This window comes from Acipenser ruthenus, chromosome 25, assembly GCF_902713425.1.
Source record: "Acipenser ruthenus chromosome 25, fAciRut3.2 maternal haplotype, whole genome shotgun sequence".
NCBI lineage: Eukaryota > Metazoa > Chordata > Actinopteri > Acipenseriformes > Acipenseridae > Acipenser > Acipenser ruthenus.
Genome location: NC_081213.1, coordinates 14496558 through 14520895, shown reverse-complemented (window position 1 = coordinate 14520895; position 24338 = coordinate 14496558). Strand labels below are relative to the sequence as shown.

Below are 24338 nucleotides of genomic sequence, written 5' to 3'. Positions count from 1 at the left end.
TAAGTGATACATGCAGGTGCAGGGGTGATGCAGTGCAGTAATGAAACACAGAGACTTATAATCCAGTTTGGAACAGTTTTTAATTGTATCCAGGTCTGGTGACCAAATAATAATCCTCGGCAATACACAGCAATGTGTAAAACACAGAATTAATAACAACAGGGTTACAGTCCCAAATAATAAACACAAATATCTGTCCCACAATATACTAACATGGTCACCAGTCCTAAATGCGTGCAGTAGTGCTCGTGGTGGGTGATAATAATTAAAAAGTGACTGTGGTGTAGTGTTGCTCCGGGTAGTGCTGGCCCAAGGCGACAGCCCCAGAGACGTGTTAGCAGTCTAGTGAATTTCACAAAAACAAAAGACAATTACTAACAACGACAAAACAAACAAAACACTCACTAACTCTTTTTCTGCGGTACAACACAAATGGGAAACTTTCTCGGCCCTTCCAGTTCCCTGTTGTTTCTAAACCAAGTGAAGGAAAAGATTTATAATACCCCGTCCCCTTTATGCTATCACACATGACCCCTTGGTAAACGAGTGCAGCTGTCTCTACTGTCTGCAGCTGCTACGTCTTTTCCCTTCCGGATCAATACGTTCCTGCAACGGAGTCTCACCTTCTTCCAGATTGACCGACTTCCCGGTCCAGGGAAAGAACTGTCAGGCCAGCCCGTCCAAAGACTCCCCCTTTTGCTGCTTAGCACCCTCACAGATCGGGAGGGAGATTTACAACCAAAACTCATTATATTTCTGTCACAATTACCTATATGCAAATGTGATAATATACAAATGATGTTCTACAAAAAAAGATTCAGTAACTTTGAAGCAATTACCAAAGACATATTAAATTATTACTTAGTTTCTAGTACTTGTGTGTATGACCCAAGCACTCCCAACTACAGAAGTAGTCAAACTAAGCAATGTATGGTATGTATGGAGTAAGTTCAGCATCTCAAGGAAGGGCTAGAGAAGGGCCTGTTGTTTACTTTCTCTACTTGATCTGAAGTGAGCTGCTGCTTTGAACCACAAATAATTAAACAAGTAAATCACAATGAAATGGCTTGCATGAAAATAGCCCTCTGAATGCCTGAACAAGATTCCAGGCAGTGCTGGTGTTAGCTGCTTGTATCTCTCTTGCCCCATCACAGCTTTTGTTTTAATTCACTATTTTTTTTTAACTTTTGAAATGGGTCATTTTATAATCTCAATATTTTTTTTCTTTGTGCTTAATTACGCACCTTACAAAAACTCATTTCACAGCGTACCTTGGTGTGTCTTTTTGCATAAACTTCTGTCATGCCATATAGCATTTACCACAGCACATTTAGCAGTATAATTATACACAGTTCACCAAGGTTTGCCATGTTTTTTTTTTTTTTAATATGCTTTGTTTTTTAAAATGCTTTACACTACTTACCTGTGCTTTATCATGCTTTTGCTGTGCTTTATTACTTTTGACTGTGCTTTTACTACAGAACACTTTTAATTTATTATTAAGGCACTGTGGCGGAGTGTCCCGCCCCTATTTATTATTATTTGTATTTTTGTTTGCGGCGCGGGTAAAAGCGCTGCGTCTTTTATTGTTATATTTAAAAACCCCGTGAGGATGCATGGCTGATCAGCTACTGATTATTTAACTAGCTGACAGTCATGCATCCTTACCAAACGCGTGCAGACTCTGGCTGAGGGATAATAAGATAATTACCAACTAGTTAATCCCTCGGCCAGAGTATATAAACCTGCAGCTCTCTGCACTTGTTGTTGGGTGTACAGAGGAGAGTACGGGGAGCGGAGAGAGCGAGTCACATTTGAAAAAAAACAATTGCTAAAACGTGCTGGATTCTCCAGCACGACACTTACTTGTTTGTTTGTTGATTCGTTTGGCCCTCGTGCCCTTTTGTTTTGTGTTTTGTGTTTTGTTTAAATATTTTGTTTGTTAATAAATACGCTACTGCACTCAGCTTCACCCGCCCATCCACTGTTTTGGTGTCAGTTACTTCCTGGTCCGTGACGTCATCCACTTCACCACTGCGAGCCAGACTGTCACAGGCACTATGCTAAATGCCTGTCATTTAAAACCTATATACCACGCCTCTTGAACGTTTAATATTATGTTGTCATAACTGTGTTTTTTTTATTGTGGGTCAACAAAGCTCCAAGGTTTGTGTCTGTTGTGCTGTGCTGTGATTTCATTTATGAATACATGTTTTTCAGATTATGAGTTCCCTTTCTCTTTCTACAATTATATGCAGTCTCTTCCCAGTAAATCTCATCGACTTCCACTGACCCGCCTTTCAGCTACAAGGTAAGCTGTTGAGCTGGTACATGGGAGCTGCTTTGAATCATTTACATAACCATATCAGAATATAGAGCAGTGTGAACATTTATATCTTTTATACATCCTTTATAGACCTATCTGCATGAAAACTTTGGGGTGTGATATAGAAATAATAGGCGCTCATGTGTGAAAATGTTAGATCACTTTGTGCTTTAATTAGGTGACTTAAAGAACGTCTAAACAGTCTCATGCAATTTACTATTTGTGTTCCTTTTCTTCCCTATTTTGACAATTTTCCAAGATTTTCAGTTACATTGGTTTGATTTCACATGCACAACAAATCAAAACAACAGGAGCAATGGGGTGTTCTAATAAATGTGCACATGACTATAACTATACATTCAATTTATTCATTCCAGCTCAAGTGAAACATATACCGGGGATGTGCATCCTCCATATGCGTTTGATGATCTATAAATGATGTATAAAACAAATGTGATGAGATAAAGGATCTAGGGAAGGTGTGTGCATGAAAAAGAAAAGCTGTAACTCATGCCCCACATGGTGTCTGAAGATGGTAAAAATACCCATTTTGATAAACTAATTTGACTCCTTGCAGCAGATGATTTTGAAGTTTGTTTCAAGGGATTTTCAACACAAAAGAATCAATGACATGAGGGTGGAGCAGACTCTCTTGTTCTATTAAGCAGGATTGAACCGCATATATTAATTTATGATTCTTGACTGACAATTCTTATCCAGGATGCACTGAAATGGTCCAATTGCACAATTATTTGGCTACTTGGGTAAAAATGCTGAAAGAAAATCAATGCAACCCCTAATACTTCCTCTTGTTTGCTTAATGACTGTGTGGGATCTGATGATGTGTGTAATGTGTCTGAGGGAGACTGGTTGTCTTGTTTGCACACCGATCAAATGCATTTAAACAAATGAACTTTTCACTTTGGTAAGAGTCAAACTTTTAGGAAATAAATGTGTTTCTTTCAAACTTCTGATATCATACATTTTTCAATATAGTACAGTTAATTCCCTGTAAGCTGAATTTCAAAGGAAAAGCTAAAATTGTCCATGTGTGGGAGTTTAGAACGTAGGGGGAAACGGGCTTAGCAGGAAATACAAAAGTATTTCCTCTTATCCAAATAGGCTGCTCTTAATTCTTACCTGTTGGGGCTAACAAACTATTTTAGCATCATGTAAGGTGCTATACCTTCTGAACTGAATGTACTTTTTGATTAGCTGTCTAAAGTGTCAGGTCCCATTGGGTTTTGGGTAACAAGGCTCTAGTCTAAACCTATATCCGTAGATGCAACCACTTGAGAGCGTGTGAGCTTTTTGTTTTATTTTGTCCTTTTGCTTTCTTTCAAAGTGTCAGTTAATTAATATCTATTTTCCGAACTGTGGGGAAACCCCATGTTTTATACTTTAAAAGGTGGCGCACGGTCCTTGAGTGCAATAAAGAATACCCTAGCAGCTATAGAGAAACTTGCCATTGTTGGTATTGAGTAATTAATAAATATGCCTGCTGGGCTGAACTGCAACCTGTAACTCTATCCCTGTTTGTCAGTAAACCCTGCAACCCTCTTATATGAACCATTATGAGTGGTTTCTACTTTGTCATCTGGGGTTGGAGATCACACCAAACCCTGGGATATAAGAATCAAAAGTCATTTAAAAAATGAAGACTTTGAGAATATAGAAGCCATACAGTGTACAGTACATGCAGGGAAATGACTGGAAAGCACTTTTACGGCTCATTTGATGTGCAGTGATGCAGACATACTAAAGAGCTACCCATGACAGAACATCAACAGTTATCACCACCCAGTGTCACTTGTACAAAGACATCAGTTTGGAATCTGTGCCCTTACTGCTAAACATGATTATTATTTAAAGTTGTTTAGACCTTTCAATTTTGCTTGAATGAGTACCTAAGGAGTCTTGACAATAAGGCAACCTGACCTTCTGATGATACTGAAGTTTGAAACAGGATTATATGTGTTAGTATGTATTTAAAGTTCAGCCAACTAACAACAGACAAGGTCAAGTTAAATAAGTGTATATAATGTTAATGAATTATGCACTAATTGCATCCCCTTTCTGGAAATCAGTTTTTGGGTCTTATTTTCTGTGACTTTACTATACCTAAACAAGCTGTCTGAGTCAACTGAATAAGGTTTTCCTGATGTGTGTACAATATAAGCATGAAATACATTTGCATGCAAACTAGGAGGACCTGTTAGTATGGTAGTCAGAGTGTCTTCTCCTCAAACTGTTTTTGTCAGACATTCAGCTTCGCTTCATAGACCAGACATGAACCACAGTACAGGATATGGCACCCTTGAAGCCACAAGACAGTGTTCTATGGACCATATAAACATATTATTAACATCTAAAAATTCATCATTTAGTAGCATTTCCTAATCCTGTATTACATTTTTAATGCCTTGTCTGCATCTAACGACATTGGAGACATTGGAGAGCTGTTTGCATCTTTTTAATGCTAGCATACGTCATATTTAGGGCTAGGGTTTTGTCATGGAAATATGTCCTAAAAATCACAGAGCAGTCACAGTAAATTTGTTTAAAATCACGGAGGAAAGCTGAAATGGTGTGTGAAGTCAAGGGGATGCAAATTCTATTACATATTTTTAAAATATACCTACATAAAAATAAAATTGGTCTGTCTGTAAGTAGGAAAAAAGGAAAATGTATCACCTTTTTATTTATTAAGTTTTCCACAATATCAGGTTCAAGTTTTAACCTGTAAATCGGTAAGCTTCACAGTGTATACTATAAAAAAAAAATGTTTGTTTTACATAACATTCGTTGGGTTTTCTACAGAACAGCAAACAAAAACTGTAGGTTTTACATACCTTTAAAAAATAGTGTTTGAAGTTTAAAAAAAGACTCTTTGTGTCCATCTGTTGCTTCTGCTGTGCAGTTTCCAGTTATTTTACATTTTGGTTTATTTTCATATTATTCTGACACAACATGTTGTACATTGAGAGGTTTGATGCTTTTATGGAGCACCGGTTATCCCCAAGTACATTTTTGTCTGCAGCAATTGATCTTTCTGCATCAACACTATTTACACAGGTTCTTCATATTTTGTCAAGGTATGCATAATACGAGGTGCATACTGCTGTAAAATGTTCAGATGTTCAATGACTTCTGGTGACTGGCACAAATCGATTACCTCTCCAATACATGAACTGGTAGCACGACCCCTTTCTTCTTCAGGAAATTAAATGCAGTCCTCTACATGGTCCAAGTAAAACAAATCAGCCTGAAACCAGCTATTCCAGTGTGTTATAACTGGAATGGGTGGAATACAAGGATTCTTTCCTTTTTCCTCCAGGTGCATACGGAAGCAAGCTTTACCTGCAGGACAGGCTGTAAATGCTTTCTTCACAGCTACAACCAGGTTGTTTACTCTTTCAAGCTTTTTACACCACACATCACCAGCTAGGTTTAACAGGTGAGCAACACATGTCACTTGCACTGTGTTCAAAAACAAGGGTTTCATGCCCCACTCCCAAGTCTTTTTCATAAACACTGCATTGTCCGACACAACAGCAGTGATCCGGTCAAAGGGAACCTTGTATTTATCCAGTGTTTCCCGTATCGCTTGGGTAACAGTCTTAAAGTTCAGTTTCCAACAGAAGCAGATTTAGTTTTAGTTCACGTTCACATTCTGGTCCACTTCATTTTTTAGGTACATTCTAAATACCCCTTCAGAGCCACGTTGTCTAGGGAATTTAGGGGAAGATTTAATGCACAGTAAGCTTAAAAAGCTCTGCCCGTCTACTAAGATGTTCATCTGTTTTCACCTGAAAGTGAATCTGTATGCAAACCTTCCTGAAAAGTCTGTTTTTTCTGAAATGACAGACCACTTTGTTATTTTGATGCCCTAGATCCTAGAAATACATCCCCATTTAAGTTAGAGGGCTTGGAGAATATAACCTAGTAATGCTGGTGTCTTCTAACTTCCTCTTTACTTAAATTTCTCCTCCTCCTCCTCATATTTCAGCAGGGACATCATGGCGAGGGTCATTATTCCATCAATTCTCTTTACTACTGGATTTGTCTTGTGCTTTGTTGGCTAGCTCTGAAGGATGTTGGTACTACAAAGGATGTGGTTCAATGAAATGTTTAACCAGCGAAGTGTATTGAATACTAGTGACAACATTTAGTGAATGCTGTTCTGTCATATTATCGAAGGGTGTCTCATTTCTAAATTTCTGCTGGTTTTCAATTTGGTGCCTTGTCAGACCAATAAAAAAAGAAACCTGTCCACCAATTTGTTGCAGGGAATAAAAAAAGATCTCCAAATGGTTTTATTTCATGTAGATACATTCTTGGACAATATCACTGTACACTTGCATGAGTGGCAAAACTTAAATGTCTCCCACAATATTGGCACATAAGCAGCAAGAGCAACATAAATATACTTAATACAAACAGTATAAAACACACATGCTTTTTAAAAGTCCTTTTCACAATTTCCCATGTGGTAATAATAAACTCCAAGACAAATTAAAGCCATATTCCCTCTGTGTAAAATATCTGAAAAGAAAGATAATCCAGAAAAAATCAATAAAATGCTATTCATAACAGGCTGATATTAGAATTGTGTTATAAAATGTTTTTAAACATCGAAAAATACCAGGCATGCATTAGCAAATTCAAACATGTAACACCTCAGTCAGACCTGTTATACCATCAATTACTTCAGTTAAAATAAAAAAAAACACTATGGGAAGAGATTTTTCTTTCTTTTCAATATACAGTTGATGGTCAACGGTCTCTGGCAAAATATATGAAACACAACTATGGCAAACTAATAAAAGGAATATACATTTTTAAGAAACAAAAAAGAAAATCTATAGACAAATCTCACCTCAGAGAAGAATATGGCTTCAAAAAACGTGAGCATCCAAGAAGCAAAAAAGTGAAATTCAAGCAACAAAGAATGACAGAATGCAAAAAACCTCACAAACATTACAGAAATGTTGGAAAACTTGCAGTTTGGAAGTACATTTACAGACAAAATAGCTCCTCTGTTGTCTCTTTGTTGCGATGCTTCTGGAGAACACCAGGAAGGTGAAGAAACTCTTGGTATCTTGAGGTGGCACAAACTTACAAGGACCTTTCACTGCCAATGTCTCAGTCATCCAAGAGGTCTGTTTACTTTTACTAAGGAAATATGTCTTTATGTAACTCGTCAGCGTATTTGGTTCCTCCAAAAAATATGGAACCTGCAAATGAAGTCTGGCCAACAAGCTCCTCCGAAGGCCTGTCAACTCTGTGCAGCACAGGATGAGGCCTACGCCAAGGGGACGGATGACCGGTCTGGTTCTCACCTTCTCCTGTAGCTGGTACTGCCTAGATGACAAGCTCATTGTAGCTCACATACTTCTTCTTAGCTGCAGGGCCTGCAAGAAAAAAAATAATTGTCCAAACTTGAGTCACAAATGGAGTAACCCAGCACTTGGGTAAACAACTACAGCTATCTTCGCTTCATAAGTAGAACCAAAAAATTCTGAAAGGAAGTGATTTTATTATAACAGGTTCCTCTACTGACAGCGGTAGTGTAACTACTGCTCTGAGGCGTTGGGTTGAGTCGGTATACCGGTTTTGCAATTTACTGTGATTTAGGTACATTGACACCATTCCTGTTATGCTGCACAGCAAATATCGTAATTATAGTTTATAATAGCTAATGCTATGTTCGTGTTCCTATGAACAAAGTGAAGGAAATGGTCATTTTCATATGAACACCTTTTTATTCAATGTCCTGTACAAAACAAGACTACTCCAGCTTTCTCACCCAGCCTCACTCTTGAACATTTCAACCACGTTTACCTTACTGTCAGTCACCTTCATCACCGCTGTTTTACCCTTGCATTTTTCTACTGTAAACATCAAACACATGGTTTATCTTGGCTGCCAGTTAAAAAAATAAAAAATGGTAGACCAGAATATAACATAGTAATGCTGGTGTCTACAACAACATTTGTATACATTTTCTAACTTCCTCTTTACTTAAATTTCTCTATTGCTCTATAAGAAATTACATTAATGAAATAAATAGATCAGATAATTAAAGGGATATCAAACAGGTACCAAAGAAAGGATTGAACACATTTCAAGGGTATAAAGAAGTTCCTTAATAGCAATTCATTTAACAGTAATTTCTGCTTAATTGATGATTAATGCCTAAGGGCATTTTCATTTCCTAACATTGCACTTTACTGTGCATGTATTCATTATCACCCTGTTAAACAAAGTGTTTTATCTAGAATACTAGTGCAGTATGTAGCATTTATCAATAAATATATTGTAATGACCCAGGGGTTTGCTTTACTACAACGGGACATAATTGTGTATTCGCAGAGTTCTAGAATGTTCTTTGACTCAGAGCCAAGTTAGTGTGCAGGTGTCCAGAAGCGAGAGAATTTCAACCAATCAGGAGCTCAGCTAGCAGAACGGAGGGGTCCCCCACTGCAAGGAAAAAAGGTATCAACACTTTGCAGAATGCGGGATGGGAGGTGGGGCAGATCATGCATGCTTGAGATTGGTGGGTGATGTGCTGGGGGGTGGATTGGACGAGGGCATATAAGGGAGTGAGGGCATTGGCGGGAAGGAGATCAGGATTAGAGCTAGCGGATACTCTGTGTGATTTGACTGCAGCTTAGTTGGAGTGGCACACAGCACTACACTACTCAGCTGTTGCTGTACTAAAGTAGCATGCTTTACTTGCTGAGTACAGTAAACCACTGAATTTGTGAACCTGCAATATGTGTGTGAGCCTGCTTCATTTCCCATCCATCGCTACAATAGTATAAACATTTATGGTATGGGTTTTCATGGTTTGTGAACAGGTGGTAATACAGGTAGAGTTTACTGAACATTGAAAACAAAATGACTGCTTTAACAATGCAATATGGCTACACAACCATGCCTGTTACATCTGCTGTACACACCCAAAGGACACCCAATCATACCAATCTAATAAACTAAGTGCTGGAAGTGCTTGGCCCCCCATTTCACTGCAGTAGGAACTAGTCGCAACATAAATGAAATACAATGGGGTTTGCCTCAGTTGTGTCTTGTTCAACCACTTTTACATTATTACATCTTCATAGAGCGGCATTGCCCCCACGTGAGCTGGCTGAACTGTGACGTGATGATTTATGACAGCTCATAGTCAGTGGGCAGCAAGAGGCACCCTTGACAAGGCACGCTGCAAGGTGGAGGCAGGGGTGGAGGAGGACCAAACAAAGAAACAACAAGGAGGCATGGGCAAAGGGCTCCTTATAGGGGCATTCTGATTGCGCATGTGATTAGGGACGGACCCACCTTTCAGAAACATAAGATAGTTTCCATTTAAATGAAACTCTTCTTGACTCACAAAGATTTTATTTTAAATGTTCCCACTAAGAAAGAATTTGTGTGCAGTTTACAATCGCTGAGATTGAATCAGCAAGATACTAGAATAGTTGATGATGTACTGCAGAGGAGCTTTAGAGTAAAGACAGAAAATTGTGAAAATAAAAAATACAGATTCTTTACCACTGTGAAAAGTATTGTTATATCTCCAGCCCTTGAGCATTACATGACTCAATCTCTCCAACTGACACTGCTGGTGGAAGTTACCTAATGAGTGAATTGTGAAGGACACGTGAGGCAAGTTTTAAACTCTGGAAAGCAGAAAAAAGGCAGAAAATGAGAGCTGTGAATATATTACACTGTCAGGGAGGCTTGTCAATGTATAGCAATTAAACAAAACAGGCTACATACAGATAATCTTTGAAGGAGATTGGAATGCAGACTGCAGATGGAATCGGTGGCAGTGCCAGTTTGTAATGGAACGAGATCAGATTGAGTTTTGATGCACAGACAAAGAGTACATACTGTATTACATACTCCAGATGTTCGCTGAGTGTTCCTTTCTTCATACATTTTAGATTAAAGTACACAAAGCTAACAAAATAATTCCAGTAAATCTTACCTAACATATATTGTCACAATTTCTTAAATCTCACATTTTCCCACATAAAGATGTTGATTATGATAAAGGTGGATTCGATTTTTAACAGTATTTTATCTAAGCTGTTAGTGAAGAAAATGTATTGATCACTCTGAGATGTTCTTCCCATTCACTATATTCTACGGCACATAAAGGAACAGAGTGGGCTTTGAAAGCAACGATAGGAAACTGGGAATGCCACCCAATCCGTGAAGCTTCTGGGAGTTTGAGTTCTTGGAAAGGAAATAAATAGCAGGAATTTCTCTGATTATTCTTGACAAATATACAGCAGTGTGCAAATGTATTAGAACACCCCATTGCTTCTGTTGTTTTGATTTGTTGTGCAAATCAAACCACTGTAAATTGTCAAAATAGGCAAATTATTATTATTATTATTATTATTATTATTATTATTATTATTATTATTTATTTCTTAGCAGACGCCCTTATCCAGGGCGACTTACAATTGTTACAAGATTTCACATTATTTTTACATACAATTACCCACAAATTAGTGATTGCCTAATGTAATTGGTGACTTTAATAGGACTGTGACCAGCCTGGCTCGTGGTGACATCAGATCTGGAAGAGATGGACACATAGACAGCACTGGGGTAATGAATGAATGCACTGTTGCACCGGTTTATTATAAATAAAAAGTTTAAACAAAATGAAACACTTTCACAAAACAGCTCACCAAGCAAAATAAAGGTTTACACAAAAATAACTCACAAACACAAAACACTAACACTGAACAAGTACCGTGCTGGTGCTTTGAACATAATTAATATCTTTTATTTAACATCACTACATCACTATGTCACTACAAAAGTCTACCCTAAGCCATAATAGTTGTACAGCATGTCATGTTAGATTTTGAAATGTTTTTCGTGAAGTATATGGAAAACTACAAAGCGGTATGTAATTCAATATGTTAGTGTAACATTATTCAGCAGGTTTCATTCAACTTTATGAAGCAGCATGAGTTAATTCTATAGGGTGATGCAAAACGTTTGGCCATAGCTGTATAAGTGATACAAAGTAATGCATATGAGGTGAGAGCAACTGAAATAGTTTTGTTAGGTCTGTCTGCTTTACACACGGTTTAATTTCACAGATGCAGCAGAGAGCAGCAAGCAATGCTGGATCAGATAAACCATACTTCCACAAGCTTCTCTGTCTATTTGAAGAACATATTGACTTGATAAGATGCACAAAGCAGACATTAATTGTTGCTATCTGCCAATATAGTCATACTTTATTCCTCACTGCTAAGGGTGATAAACCCTTCTAAATCTGAAAGGATTGCTTGAGTGATAGGCAGCGGTGTGGAGTAGTGGTTAGGGCTCTGGACTCTTGACCGGAGGGTTGTGGGTTCAATCCCCAGTGGGGGACACTGCTGTTGTACCCTTGAGCAAGGTACTTTACCTAGATTGCTCCAGTAAAAACCCAACTGTATAAATGGGTAATTGCATGTAAAATAATGTGATATCTGTATAATGTGAAATAATGTATACTGTGATATCTTGTAACAATTGTAAGTCGCCCTGGATAAGGGCGTCTGCTAAGAAATAAATAATAATAATAATAATAATAATAAAAGTGATAGCTTTACAGAGCAGCGCACACTAAACACAACATTGCCAATTCTGTTTTTACTTTGATGAAGTGTCCTTTTTCATTTAAAGTAGTTACAGAAAATCAGTAAAGGTCATTGTGAAAGAGGGATCAGTAGTAATGCATTATTAATTTATTTTATATCATTCTGACAAATGTCAGTAAAGGGTAGACACATGTTACAAAAGCAGAATTTTATATAGATAGTCTTACAATATAAAAATGGCACGCCAGTATCTAATTATTCACAGTGTTCACCATGATGAGTGAGGTAGTTGTGGATGAGCTGGTGGGTTCCCCTCACTCAGTGATGGCTACCTCTCTTATTCACAGTGTTCACCATGATGATTGAGGTGGTTGTGGATGAGCTGGTGGGTTCCCTTCACTCAATGATGGTCTATCTCTTATTCACAGTGTTCACCATGATGAGTGAGGTGGTTGTGGATGAGCTGGTGGGTTCCCCTCACTCAGTGATGGCTAGTTCTCTTATTCACAGTGTTCACCATGATGAGTGAGGTGGTTGTGGATGAGCTGGTGGGTTCCCCTCACTCAGTGATGGCTAGTTCACTTATTCACAGAGCAGATGCAGCTATAGTCCTTTAATGTAGGCTGGAATAAAACAGTCATGACTCATCTCATTTAAGTTGCAGTGCTGTGACAGGCTCGATATTGGTCAAAGTGTATTTGTTTTGTAACCAGTTTTAAGGCCCATGTCTTATGGTACAGAATATAACCCATTGCACTTTCTCCATGGTATGACATTCACCCCTCTGTTTAATTACTAAAATGGAATCTCATACATCAATACGGCTCTGTTGGAGAGAAGGATTTGAGTATAAGTGTACGTTTTCCCATCTTATAGTATCAAGAAACGACTGAGTTCTGAGCATGATCAGTTCAAATATTGAGTTTGAGTGGTTTGAGTTAAATAACATTATGTTTAATTCCCTTTTAAACAAAATTAGGACAAAATTAGCATTCAAATTAGGGCCCAAACATGTTTTAAAAAATCATACCAGTGGTGATGAAAAAAAACCCAAGTGGTACTTTAGGTAGAATCTCGCTGCACTGAAAATGCAATTTTAAATATGCCGTCCTATAACATCACAAATAATAAAGTTTTAGGAAACAACTTAAAAGGCATTACTAGTTTCCTCACACACTGTGTCCGGAAAAATGGAGCAACATAACTCTCGAGAACAAATGACCCCTGTTAAAGATCTCGTTTTATTTGACAGCGAGAAATGTGGAAGACAATGACTGCTTTTGCTTTTGCAGCTAATGCAATTTCAAAAAGCCATTAGCTCACAGCACTAACCCTGTTTCTACAAAGACACTTGCACTATAAATTTCCTAGTGGGTATCTCTGCTGATTAAATTCACAGGAGCCTTGGCAAAGCCACGCCAATGGACACTTGACACAATTATATGTAAAGCCCACTTCTACATCTTGTGCTACACTTACATAAACACAAGAAAATCTACTTAAATCGCGGTAAATTTACATATTTTTCATGGGTAGGTTGCGAAATAAAATTAGGATTTCGCTGACATTTCGCGGACCTGTTTAAACATTAAATAAACCTAATTAGACAGTATTTCAGAACACTATAAAGCCTAAAAATAGAGGTACTTGCTTCCTTACTAAAACAGAGTGCTGTCATTTGTTAAAGGCAAGCATGCAGCATCCCCCTGTAGTTGACTTGCCCATACATTGAGACTGCACGTTCTGCATCCACTGAATTGGTTGGAAGTTAAGGCAAAGTTTGCCAAGTTATACAGATGTGGAAATCGATTAGAAACAGCCCCAAAACTAATTTACCCAAGGGCATCTGGCATACTTTAATAAAGGCAATATATGCAGCACGTTCGTTGTCATGTTATTTGTCTCATACAATAATTTATTTTATTAGTACCGAGTCAAAACAAAGAAAACATGGCTATTCGGGTCTAAAATTCCAACTGTGAAAAAGTAAGCAGCAGATTGAAGCGAGGTGGCTGTGCTAGATCGTTGTAGTACTGATTTAACTTGCCGACAGGAATACTTCTTGTCTGGGCTGACTTTCCATTTTGGTTTCTGAAAGCTCTTTATTTTACATTCTGTTCAGCAGCCTTTTGTTTAATGTGTGATTCTGAAACTAAATAGCGATTGATCACATTAAGATATGCAATCAATTACCTCCATCTGCATGTACAGTTTCTTTGGGAAATACCTTGACACGATCAATCACCAAAATACACTTTGGTTTTTTTGCTTTGTCGTCTATTTCTACTATTTTATCTGCAATGCTGAAAACTAGACTTTAGCAACCTAAATCAAAACAATGCAGCACTGACTTTAACCTACCCACCCCCTACTGCACAGTACAGGTCACAGAAAAGCAGTACAGACGCACTGATAGGCTGATTAAAACTGTCATTTGAATAGTAAACAAGAACGTTAACCGCTTTGGAGATTTTCTTTTGTAAACATTATTTGTGGAGGTTTTTTGTTTGTTTGTTTTTTGCTTAAGTGCAATGCACACGGGATGGCGAAGGAATCAAAAATGGGCTATCTACAGAAGGAAGATACGTAATTTGCATCGCTTGCGTTGTGCAGTAGTTCATTTAAACAAGGTTTCTTTTTTTTTCCTCTCCGTACTTGTTCTGTATGCATTGGCCCCTAATAGAGGTGAATTTCGCGGTGACCCCTCAATTTCCCGATTTCCGCAAAATTGCGATTTAGGTAGACCGCTATGGTATATATATATATGTATACATATATATATATATATATATATATATATATATATATATATATATATATACATATATATATATATATATATATATATATATATATATATATATATATGTACAGTATATATATATATATATATATATATATATATATATATACACATACTGTATATGAGGGTCTACCCAATGAGATTAGCGTTATTTCATGAATCTCCTTCTTTATTAGTCATAGCATTTCAAACAAATGCCTGTGCTCAGACGATGCGAGTGAGTAGAGCACTATAGGGCCCATTCACTCGTGAAACTGACTACTGCTAAAGACGAAGCAATTTAATGACTAGAACATTATCCTGAATATCAAACTGTTTTTGATTCATTGGAATAACTCATGGTTAAAGCCTTGTAAGCTGGGTCCTAGTTCACTTGTGCAGAACCACATTGCAGCAATCTGTGCTGCTGCACCTGCTCTATTTTAAATGAATGATAGAAAACTGTGACTCCTCCTTGGGTCTACCCTGCTGGAAATCCCAGCCACTATGTATGTATCTTCTTACTGGGCACCCAGCAGGTATATAACATCCAAAACAAGGATCACAGGTAATAGATGCATTTAAGAATGTAGACAACACAGTTTTATTTACAGTAAAGATATTTTTTGATGGACATTCCTTCCAGATTAACCAGCTCCTCAACCAAGTCTCCTGGACCAGAATGGCCAGCTGAAATCCAGCAAACTACTAACACTGACCAGCATGCATTTTAATGATATAAACAGCAGAGGATTTCAATACAGCCACACTAAAACTTGTAACCCCACTCGTTCCCCATGACGTCAACTTGGTCTACAGTAACCGAACAATTTATAGCAATACAAATGTAATGACCCAGACTGTTCTATAAAGGTAGTTGCTTAAGATGATACTGATGTTTTTTAATGCCTATCAGACCATGCATCTCTTACATTATCATCCTTCAGCTGGAATGTGTACCTGGTTGATTGTAGCAGAAAAGATTCATACATACATTAATACAACAACACGTTCTTGAAGAATTCAATTTCCTGTGTCTTTAACTATTCCATTCTTTCCAGTCACTGCATCTTTAATAATCTCAGTGGAAATAAGAAGCTGATGCTGCTTCCAGACATATGCATATTTAATTAGACCAGGATGCACCATGAGGGGTTGAATCATAGACTGCTTGACTAGAAGTAACACCTCTTGGGGGTAGATTCTCCCTTTTCTGTATTATGCAGAATTCTTGAGGCTTGATTTTGTATCAGGTTCTCAAACTTCCCAAATAAGTTATTTTCTTTTCAGGATAGATTCATTAAAATAAGGATGTTGTTTTTGGAAATAACATAAGCAGGCTTAGAAAAAATGTAGTTTTGATGGGTACAGCAGTACAAATTGCTGACAGACTGGAGTAAATTCTAGAAATCGACTCCTTGAAAATATGGCATACAAACTGAGAGGGTTCTCTAACATTGCACCGACATTATTTGAAACATTAATACAAATATGTTTGCTATAGCATGTTTCAAAACTGCACACACACATATGATAACATTAACGTTTGCAGATTCAGAAAACGTTAGACTGATAATGTGCATAAGCAGTACTTTTAGAAGCTTTGTATGCCAGCAGTAGCAAATCAAAAGTCAATTTTATATTCTTTACTGTTGTGATTTTTCAACATGCTAGACCGGCAAGCTGCAAATGGAAATTTGAATGACAACACAAACAGCAGTAGGGACAGAAAAGGTGTTTCATCTAAATTTCACAGAACAAATAAACTCTCTTAAATCTGAGAATTAGCTCACCCAAGATACTTCTATAATTAACACAGAAACTACATTTAAACCAAGATCCCTCTGTACCAGCTGGGTCTTATTAAACTCCTGTGTTGATAGATTTAAATAATCTCACTGTGCAGCTCCCTGTAACACCTACATACATTCACTAACACAGCACAAAAGCATACATCTTGTTTTCTTTTTTTTTGGATTAAATAATAACATAGATGCCATTGTTAACTGGATTAGAAACTTGTTTTAATTACATGGAAACTACATAGTGCTATTCAAATTGCTAGTCTTTTTAACTAACATATTAATTATACATATTAATATTGTTGATTACATTAATGTGCCCTTAATCAGCTTAATTAGTCTTTCCGTATGAACACAAAGGGTCACAGATAAGGGTTTGCACATGACGAACTAATTCATGTTAATTACAACTGAATATTAATAAGGGTGGTGAAGGGACATTTGCTTCATATTATTTAAATATGAAATCAATAGGAACACATATTTTAATTACTGGCACTGCACTCAGTATTACCACACAGAGAATGCAGAGAGCGTAAATGGCTTTTTTAAATAGCTTCAGATTTACATGACAATTCTGAATTATTTAAGCCTCCACTGGCATAACTGTTAAATTAAGAATACAAGCAACAATGGAAAAATGCATTTGTAAGCATATGATTTTGTTACAGTCTGATGGGATGGAAGGGAAAAGAACAAAAAAAAGCATGATTTCATCACCATTTTCTGAAGATCCCGTAAAACATTTGCATAATAATCTCACAGTACCAGAATGGTTAAAAACTCTAAAATGAAATGCAATCTCAATTGTCTATTGGAGGCTAGGAGTTTGGTAAAGACCAATCAAGGCAGACGGACTGACACGATCAGCGCATAGGAATTACATTGTTTGTGTAAACGTAAAGATAATTTTCTAATGATGAATAGCTCGCAAATTAATGAAACTTAATTTACTCCATAGCATGACATCTTTCATGAAGTGAAATGGCATTCCTTTGCGAGTTTGTATGTAGGAGCTATGAACTATTATTTGAAGTAGAATGCAGTGAATGCGTGAATATTGAATATCCACACGAATATCCAATACCAGCCTAACTTCAACAGGGTTAGAGAAACATACTTGTAAGAGATTGTGGTAGCCTCATTTGATTTACTCTTCTGTTGTAATTTCTCTGTCTGTCTTTGCAATACAGTCGTTTTTGTAGATGAGCTACATTCTGCGTTGCAGTTGCTCCACTTTCTGAGAACAAAAGCAGGATCGGGCCCGATCATCAATGTGTCGGTCTCAATAATAACTCACAAATCACTGAGACACACATGACTCAATTTACTCCTTATCATGAAGACTTTCATGGGGTAAAATAGCTTTCTCTTTTGAGTTAGTCTTCAGGAGCTATGAACTGTTGTATGACGTAGCCTACTGTATCATGTAATCAAGATAATTAAGTGTGACAAGAATGGCTGAGTGGGTGACGTCAGACCAGAAGACAGGAACACAAACGACAGAGAGATGTGGAGTTTGGTGGAGCTGAGCGAATGCTTTCGCTCAGCATTTAATGAATAAACAGACAGAAAATAAACGTTTGTAACAAAACACAAAAAACAGGACACGGCACTTGCGCCAAAATAAACAGACATACAAAACGACTAACCACTAAACAGACGGTGCAGGACAGACGAACAAACACGGTGAGTGAAAACACTTATCTTTACGATTTTACTTTACTTTTACTTTATAATACCCTCCGTCTCCTAACCCGTTCTCCACTCACCGAACACCAACCCCTAGTGCAAGAAACGTGCATCTATATATACTGTTGTGCTGGGATTCAATTACTAATTAATTATTCACTTGAATCCCAGCACGTGAATTAATTCTGTGCAACCCCGTGCTCACATATTACATTTTAAATGCACGTGCGTGATGTGCAATCCCGTGCCTAAATACAAATATACACTTTTTAAATACACGTGAAACACAGACCCGTTTATATCCCGTGTACCAATCTATACACCAACATTAACACACGCAACATACAACACAACACACAAATGCACACAGGGGCGGGGCGCATTGCCACATATACCCCCCCTTGTGCGCAGCACACATGGCCTCAACGGCCACCTCCCCCCTTAAATACCCAGCAGTCCAGGCCAAAGTCTCGGGCTGGGAAGGGAGGCTTTAGTGGGCCCATGGCTGGACATGCTGTCAGCTCCCCTGCCGGTAGTGGCACGGCTGACAGCATGCTGGTCCCGTCCTGCAGCGAAAAAGCTGCGGGGGCAGGTGGTCCCCCGACCTCCCCCTTCTTCATAGCCGGCAGCTCCCTCCTGTGGGGCTCCGGCCACAAGAACTCCTGCAGCGAAACTGCTGCTGGGGAAAGTGGTCTCCAGACCTCATCCCCCTTCTTCGTGGCCGGCAGCTCCCCTTTCTGGGGCTCCGGCCACCGTACTCCCTGCGGAGGTACGGGCAGCAGAGGCAGCTCCTGCTCCTCTGCTCTGGGCGGTGGTGGAGGCAGAGGCAGCTCCAGCTCCTCTGCTCCTGGAGGTGGTGGAGGCAGAGGCAGCTCCAGCTCCTCTGCTCCTTGCGGTGGTGGTGGCGGAGGCAGAGGCAGCTCCTGCTCCTCTGCTCCTGGAGGTGGTGGAGGCAGAGGCAGCTCCAGCTCCTCTGCTCCTTGCGGTGGTGGTGGCGGAGGCAGAGGCAGCTCCTGCTCCTCTGCTCCTGGAGGTGGTGGAGGCAGAGGCAGCTCCTGCTCCTCTGCTCCTTGCGGTGGTGGTGGCGGAGGCAGAGGCAGCTCCTGCTCCTCTGCTCCTTGCGGTGGTGGTGGCGGAGGCAGAGGCAGCTCCTGCTCCTCTGCTCCTTGCGGTGGTGATGGCGGAGGCAGAGGCAGCTCCTGCTCCTCTGCTCCTGGAGGTGGTGGAGGCAGAGGCAGCTCCTGCTCCTCTGCTCCTTGCGGTGGTGGTGGCGGAGGCAGAGGCAGCTCCTGCTCCTCTGCTCCTTGCGGTGGTGGTGGCGGAGGCAGAGGCAGCTCCTGCTCCTCTGCTCCTGGAGGTGGTGGAGGCAGAGGCAGCTCCTGCTCCTCTGCTCCTGGAGGTGGTGGAGGTAGAGGCAGCTCCAGCTCCTCTGCTCCTGGCGGTGCTGGCTCCCTCTGCTGTGGCGGCTGGGCATGTGCACGCCGTGCTGCCTTCAGCAGCATAGCGAGAGGCTGCTGGGGGACACCAGCATCCTGCCCTTCTCCCCCCCAAAAATTTTCAGGGGGTTGAGCCTGTAACTCCTCCCCTTCTGGCTCTTGGGGCTGAACCAGCAGGCATTTTCCCTCTGCTGGTGGCTTGGGTCCCAGGGCTGTGGAAGCCCCGACTTGCCTCCCTTTGGGCTGTGGACGCACCGACTCCTCCCTTTTGGGCTGTGGACGCACCGACTCCTCCCTGTTGGGCTGTGGACGCCCCGACTCCTCCCTGTTGGGCTGTGGACGCCCCGACTCCTCCCTGTTGGGCTGTGGACGTTCGGGCTCCCCCCACTCAGGCGTAGGACGTTCGGGCTCCTCCCACTCAGGCGTAGGACGTTCGGGCTCCTCCCACTCAGGCGTAGGACGTTCGGGCTCCTCCCACTCAGGCGTAGGACGTTCGGGCTCCTCCCACTCAGGCGTAGGACGTTCGGGCTCCTCCCACCTAGGCGTAGGACGTTCAGGCTCCTCCCACTCAGGCGTAGGACATTCGGGCTCCTCCCACTCAGGCGTAGGACATTCGGGCTCCTTCCGCTTGGGCTCCTCCCATTTGGGCTGTGGATGCTCAGGCTCCTCCCATTTGGGCTGTGGATGCTCAGGCTCCTCCCATTTGGGCTGTGGAGGCAAAACCAGCAGGCATTCACCCTCTGCTGGTGGAGATGGGGACAGCAGGTACTCACCCTCTGCTGGTGGAGATGGGGACAGCAGGTACTCCTCTGCTGGTGGTCCTGCTACCTGGGCTGCTGTTCCATTTATGGTTGCCTCCAGGTAGCTGAGGACAAACTCCACACCTTCCTCCAAGGTGTTTGGGGTGTGTTCCTCCTGATAGGCCTCCCATCTCTCACTGTCCATCATCCACAGGGCCTGGACGACTATGGGCAGAGACTGGGCCTCCAGCCCAGCATTCTCCAGCATCCAGTCCCGCACTTTGATGGCGTCTTCTGCCATTTTTTTTTTTTTTTTTTTTCTTTTTTTTAAATCCAAACTGCGGTTCCTGCTCTGGCCTGAGTCCTGGAGGCGCTGTCGATCCCACGCAGGACACCACGTGTCACAAAGACGGCCGGAGTGGGTGGTGTCAGACCAGAAGCAGGAAGTAAATAAACAGAGAGATGTGGTTTGTTTAAGCTGAGCGCGTGATCGCGCTCAGCATTTAATAATTAACAGCACAGAAAATAAAAGGTTTGAAACAACAAAAACACAGGACACGGCACTGGTAGCCAAAATAAAAGGACAAACAAAAACGGACTAGACAGTGCACAACACACAGACGAACAAACACGGTGAGTGAAAACACTTATCTTTACGATTTTACTTTACTTTTACTTTATAATACCCTCCGTCTCCTAACCCGTTCTCCACTCACCGAACACCAACCCCTAGTGCAAGAAACGTGCATCTATATATACTGTTGTGCTGGGATTCAATTACTAATTAATTATTCACTTGAATCCCAGCACGTGAATTAATTCTGTGCAACCCCGTGCTCACATATTACATTTTAAATGCACGTGCGTGATGTGCAATCCCGTGCCTAAATACAAATATACACTTTTTAAATACACGTGAAACACAGACCCGTTTATATCCCGTGTACCAATCTATACACCAACATTAACACACGCAACATACAACACAACACACAAATGCACACAGGGGCGGGGCGCATTGCCACATTAAGTTACAAATCCTGAAACATGACTCAAATTACTCCTTTTGCATTTGCTTTTGTAACTGGGTGAAATGTTCCAGACAGTAAGAGAATACAACTGGATGCAATAAATAATGTATTTACGTTCAAATAGCATAAGTCTAAAAGCAGTTTTGCACTGTTGTTATGCTATGAGGAAAATAGGCTGATTGTCTCCTAACCTATCCACCGAGAACACCCGGTGTCTGCTGCAGTCAGCAAGATATTAACGTGTGCGCACAAGCTGGTTTCTGGTGCGCACAAGACTGTATGTATGTATTTATTTTCTAAAAAAAATATTTTCAAAACTGTAAAGACTTGTATGGCCGGAGCTCAGGAAGAGGGAGCCGCTGACTACAGAAATGGAGGGGTGGGGGGGAGGTCAGAAGACCACCTCCACCAGCAGCAGTTTTGCTGCCGGAAATGCTGTGGCTGGATCCCAAGAAGAGGGGGATTAATTTGTAATCAAGACATCAAATACCTAATACGGGGCCAAATTGTGAAGGTTTACTAGCAAATCTTCAGAAAGCATGCTTCATTAAACAAAAATGAAAAGAGATACCTTCCCTTTCTTCCCAGAGAGACAGAGACATGAGGGGTTTGGTTATCAAGTCTGCACAACGATATTGTGAACACTTACTGTTCAGAGGCCCCCAGATGCCTGCAAAGTTCTGGAGTTATCTGAATTTAAAAGACTGCAAACTGCCTTTTATTTTTGAAGTACTAGCCTTGCATGTTTTCAGAGTGGAATGAGCTTTGAAAGCTAATAACTTTCACTTGGCTGCTGTTTCTAAATCCCACAAGAGGGTAATGATTAATGACCATGAGAGGACTCTGAACTGGATTTCTGGTGTCTTGGGAGATGGTTTGAGATTAAAAATGTATGTGGTCCATTTAAAGTTAGTAACTACGGCCATTGTTAGTGTGGGGTCAAAAAAAAAACACAACACTATATTTTTATCCACACATTATTAAGTTGTATAATGATTTACTTAAAACAGAATTATTAGAATACAGTTTTGGACTTAATTTCACCTCTCAGCTTTGAAGGAGACACCTTCCCAATAGTGAGTTGAGAAGCTGTGAGAAGACGACCAGTGATGGGAGGGAGATGCAGCGTAGGGGAGGAATAAACTATCCACCAGGCTGAGTTAGGTTGGTCCCAGTGTTAAGATACTTGAACGTTATTAAAAGGAGGTAGGGACTCATTTCCCCCTTAGCCTGTATTACTTATAACCTTGTGGTCTTCACACTCTTTGTCACACTGAAAATAAAGAAAACACCAACAGCAAAACCAAAAGGGACTTTTTTGCTCTTGAGAGGCACAAAAATGTTTTTGGTATTACAAAGCCTTCGGTATTACATCAATATACTGTGGCACTCGCCACACATTAGTGATGAAATAAGCACGTCACTTTGCTGGTTCTAGCACGGCCCGCAATACGCCTGGCCAGGTGATTAGTTTTTTCTTTGTAAAAAAATTGTGTTATGAGAAAGGTAACTACTTGTATCTGAAAAAAAGGATAAATAAATGTATATATCTACAGTATATGTGACAGAGACAGAATGATTCTGTCTCTGTCACTGTGACAGGATGGCTGAGTAGTGACGTCAGGCCAGATGCAGGAACCAAACAAAACTGACACCAGGCAGTACTGCAGTTCAAAGACATAAGAAGCGGCGGCGCCATTTATTTCAATGCAAAAATAAATCAAAGGTTTTACAAAAAGACTTGCTCACAGAGCGAAAATAAATAATTAAACAAAAATAATCACGAACACAAAAATACCAAACAATACAGGTCAGGCTGGGCAGTAGCCTTCACTGATCCTATACGCTCAATTTTTAAGTTTAGTTTTCTTTCTCCCTCCTTTCTCTCGTTCCTCCTCTCAAACACCCACCACGAACTGAGAGCACTGCAGGCTTTCATGCAGGTGACCATCTCCCGATTAGCAACAAATGAATCACTTAATTAATTCGGGAGATGGCCAACTTCTGCACAAGGTTTTTAATTTGAATGGGGCTTCCCATCTACGCTACTAAACAATACAACAAAACACACAGCTACGTCGTCAATACATAAATACAAATAAACAATAACAAAAGTTAAATTGCTGCTATTATTTAACACTAGAACCGCCATGGCAGTCATTTTGACAGTTTTAGTTTTCAAATTTCAATTACTCTGCTTTTCTGAAAGTTATGCGGTTGTCCGTTTATGACTTTTCCTAAATACATGTATTAAATAATCTGGTGGCGCGTGAAAGACAAGTTCATGAAAGTAAGGAAGTTATAATCATTTTGACTGCTGTTTACAATACATGCTTTTATTTTGAATATAACCTACAATATTCTAATTTTTTTACATAGAAGCCTGTTGTTATCTCTACCCCCACTGAGCTTACCTCTGCAGTGCCAGCCGCTTTGCCTGTATCGTCTCCTGCAGCAGCTGCAGGTGTGCCAGCCATGCCAACAGCTTCACCCGCAGCAGTGCCAAGGACAGCAACTCCAGCTGCATGAACAGGCATTCAGGAGACTGGGAAGAATGGCACTATTTGGGAAAACCCAGTGTTGACGCTGTGGAAAGACGGGCTGCACAAAATGTTTTCACTGAAACCTCAGGTCCCGGCTCACTGCTGCCACCCCCCGCTGACTCAGGAGAGACGAAGACAGACACATGTGTCCTCCAAAACATGCTGCGTCAGCCGTCCTCTTCTTTTCACTCTGCAGGCCTGCCATGCAGCCACCTCAGAGCTACAGCATCGGAGGACCACGCAGCTCTGGGCAACTTACAGGCATTCCCACAGGTGCCCGGCCAGTCTACAGGGGTCACTGGTGTGTGGTGAGCTGAGAACACCCTGGCCAACCTAAGTCCTCCCCACCCGTGCGCCGCCCCCTGGGAACTC

The 24338-nt window shown here is 40.5% G+C and overlaps 1 protein-coding gene across 2 annotated transcripts in view; it reads right to left on the bottom strand.

The window, feature by feature from the left end:
• Nucleotides 1-4894: 4894 nt before the first annotated feature.
• LOC117964123 (metabotropic glutamate receptor 7-like) overlaps nucleotides 4895-24338 on the bottom strand; it is a 283216-nt gene continuing 263772 nt past the window's right edge. Inside the window, exons 10-11 of one of the 2 annotated variants that reach the window (XR_009308818.1) lie at nucleotides 7400-7740; nucleotides 4895-7363 (exon numbers count right to left, since the gene is read on the bottom strand). Coding sequence is in view for 1 of the 2 variants with exons in the window: in XM_034906630.2 (XP_034762521.2) it covers nucleotides 7691-7740 (50 nt within the window). In the remaining variant the exon portion in view is untranslated. Of the gene's footprint in view, nucleotides 7741-24338 lie in introns of both variants that reach the window. The other variant, XM_034906630.2, reaches the window with a different exon arrangement.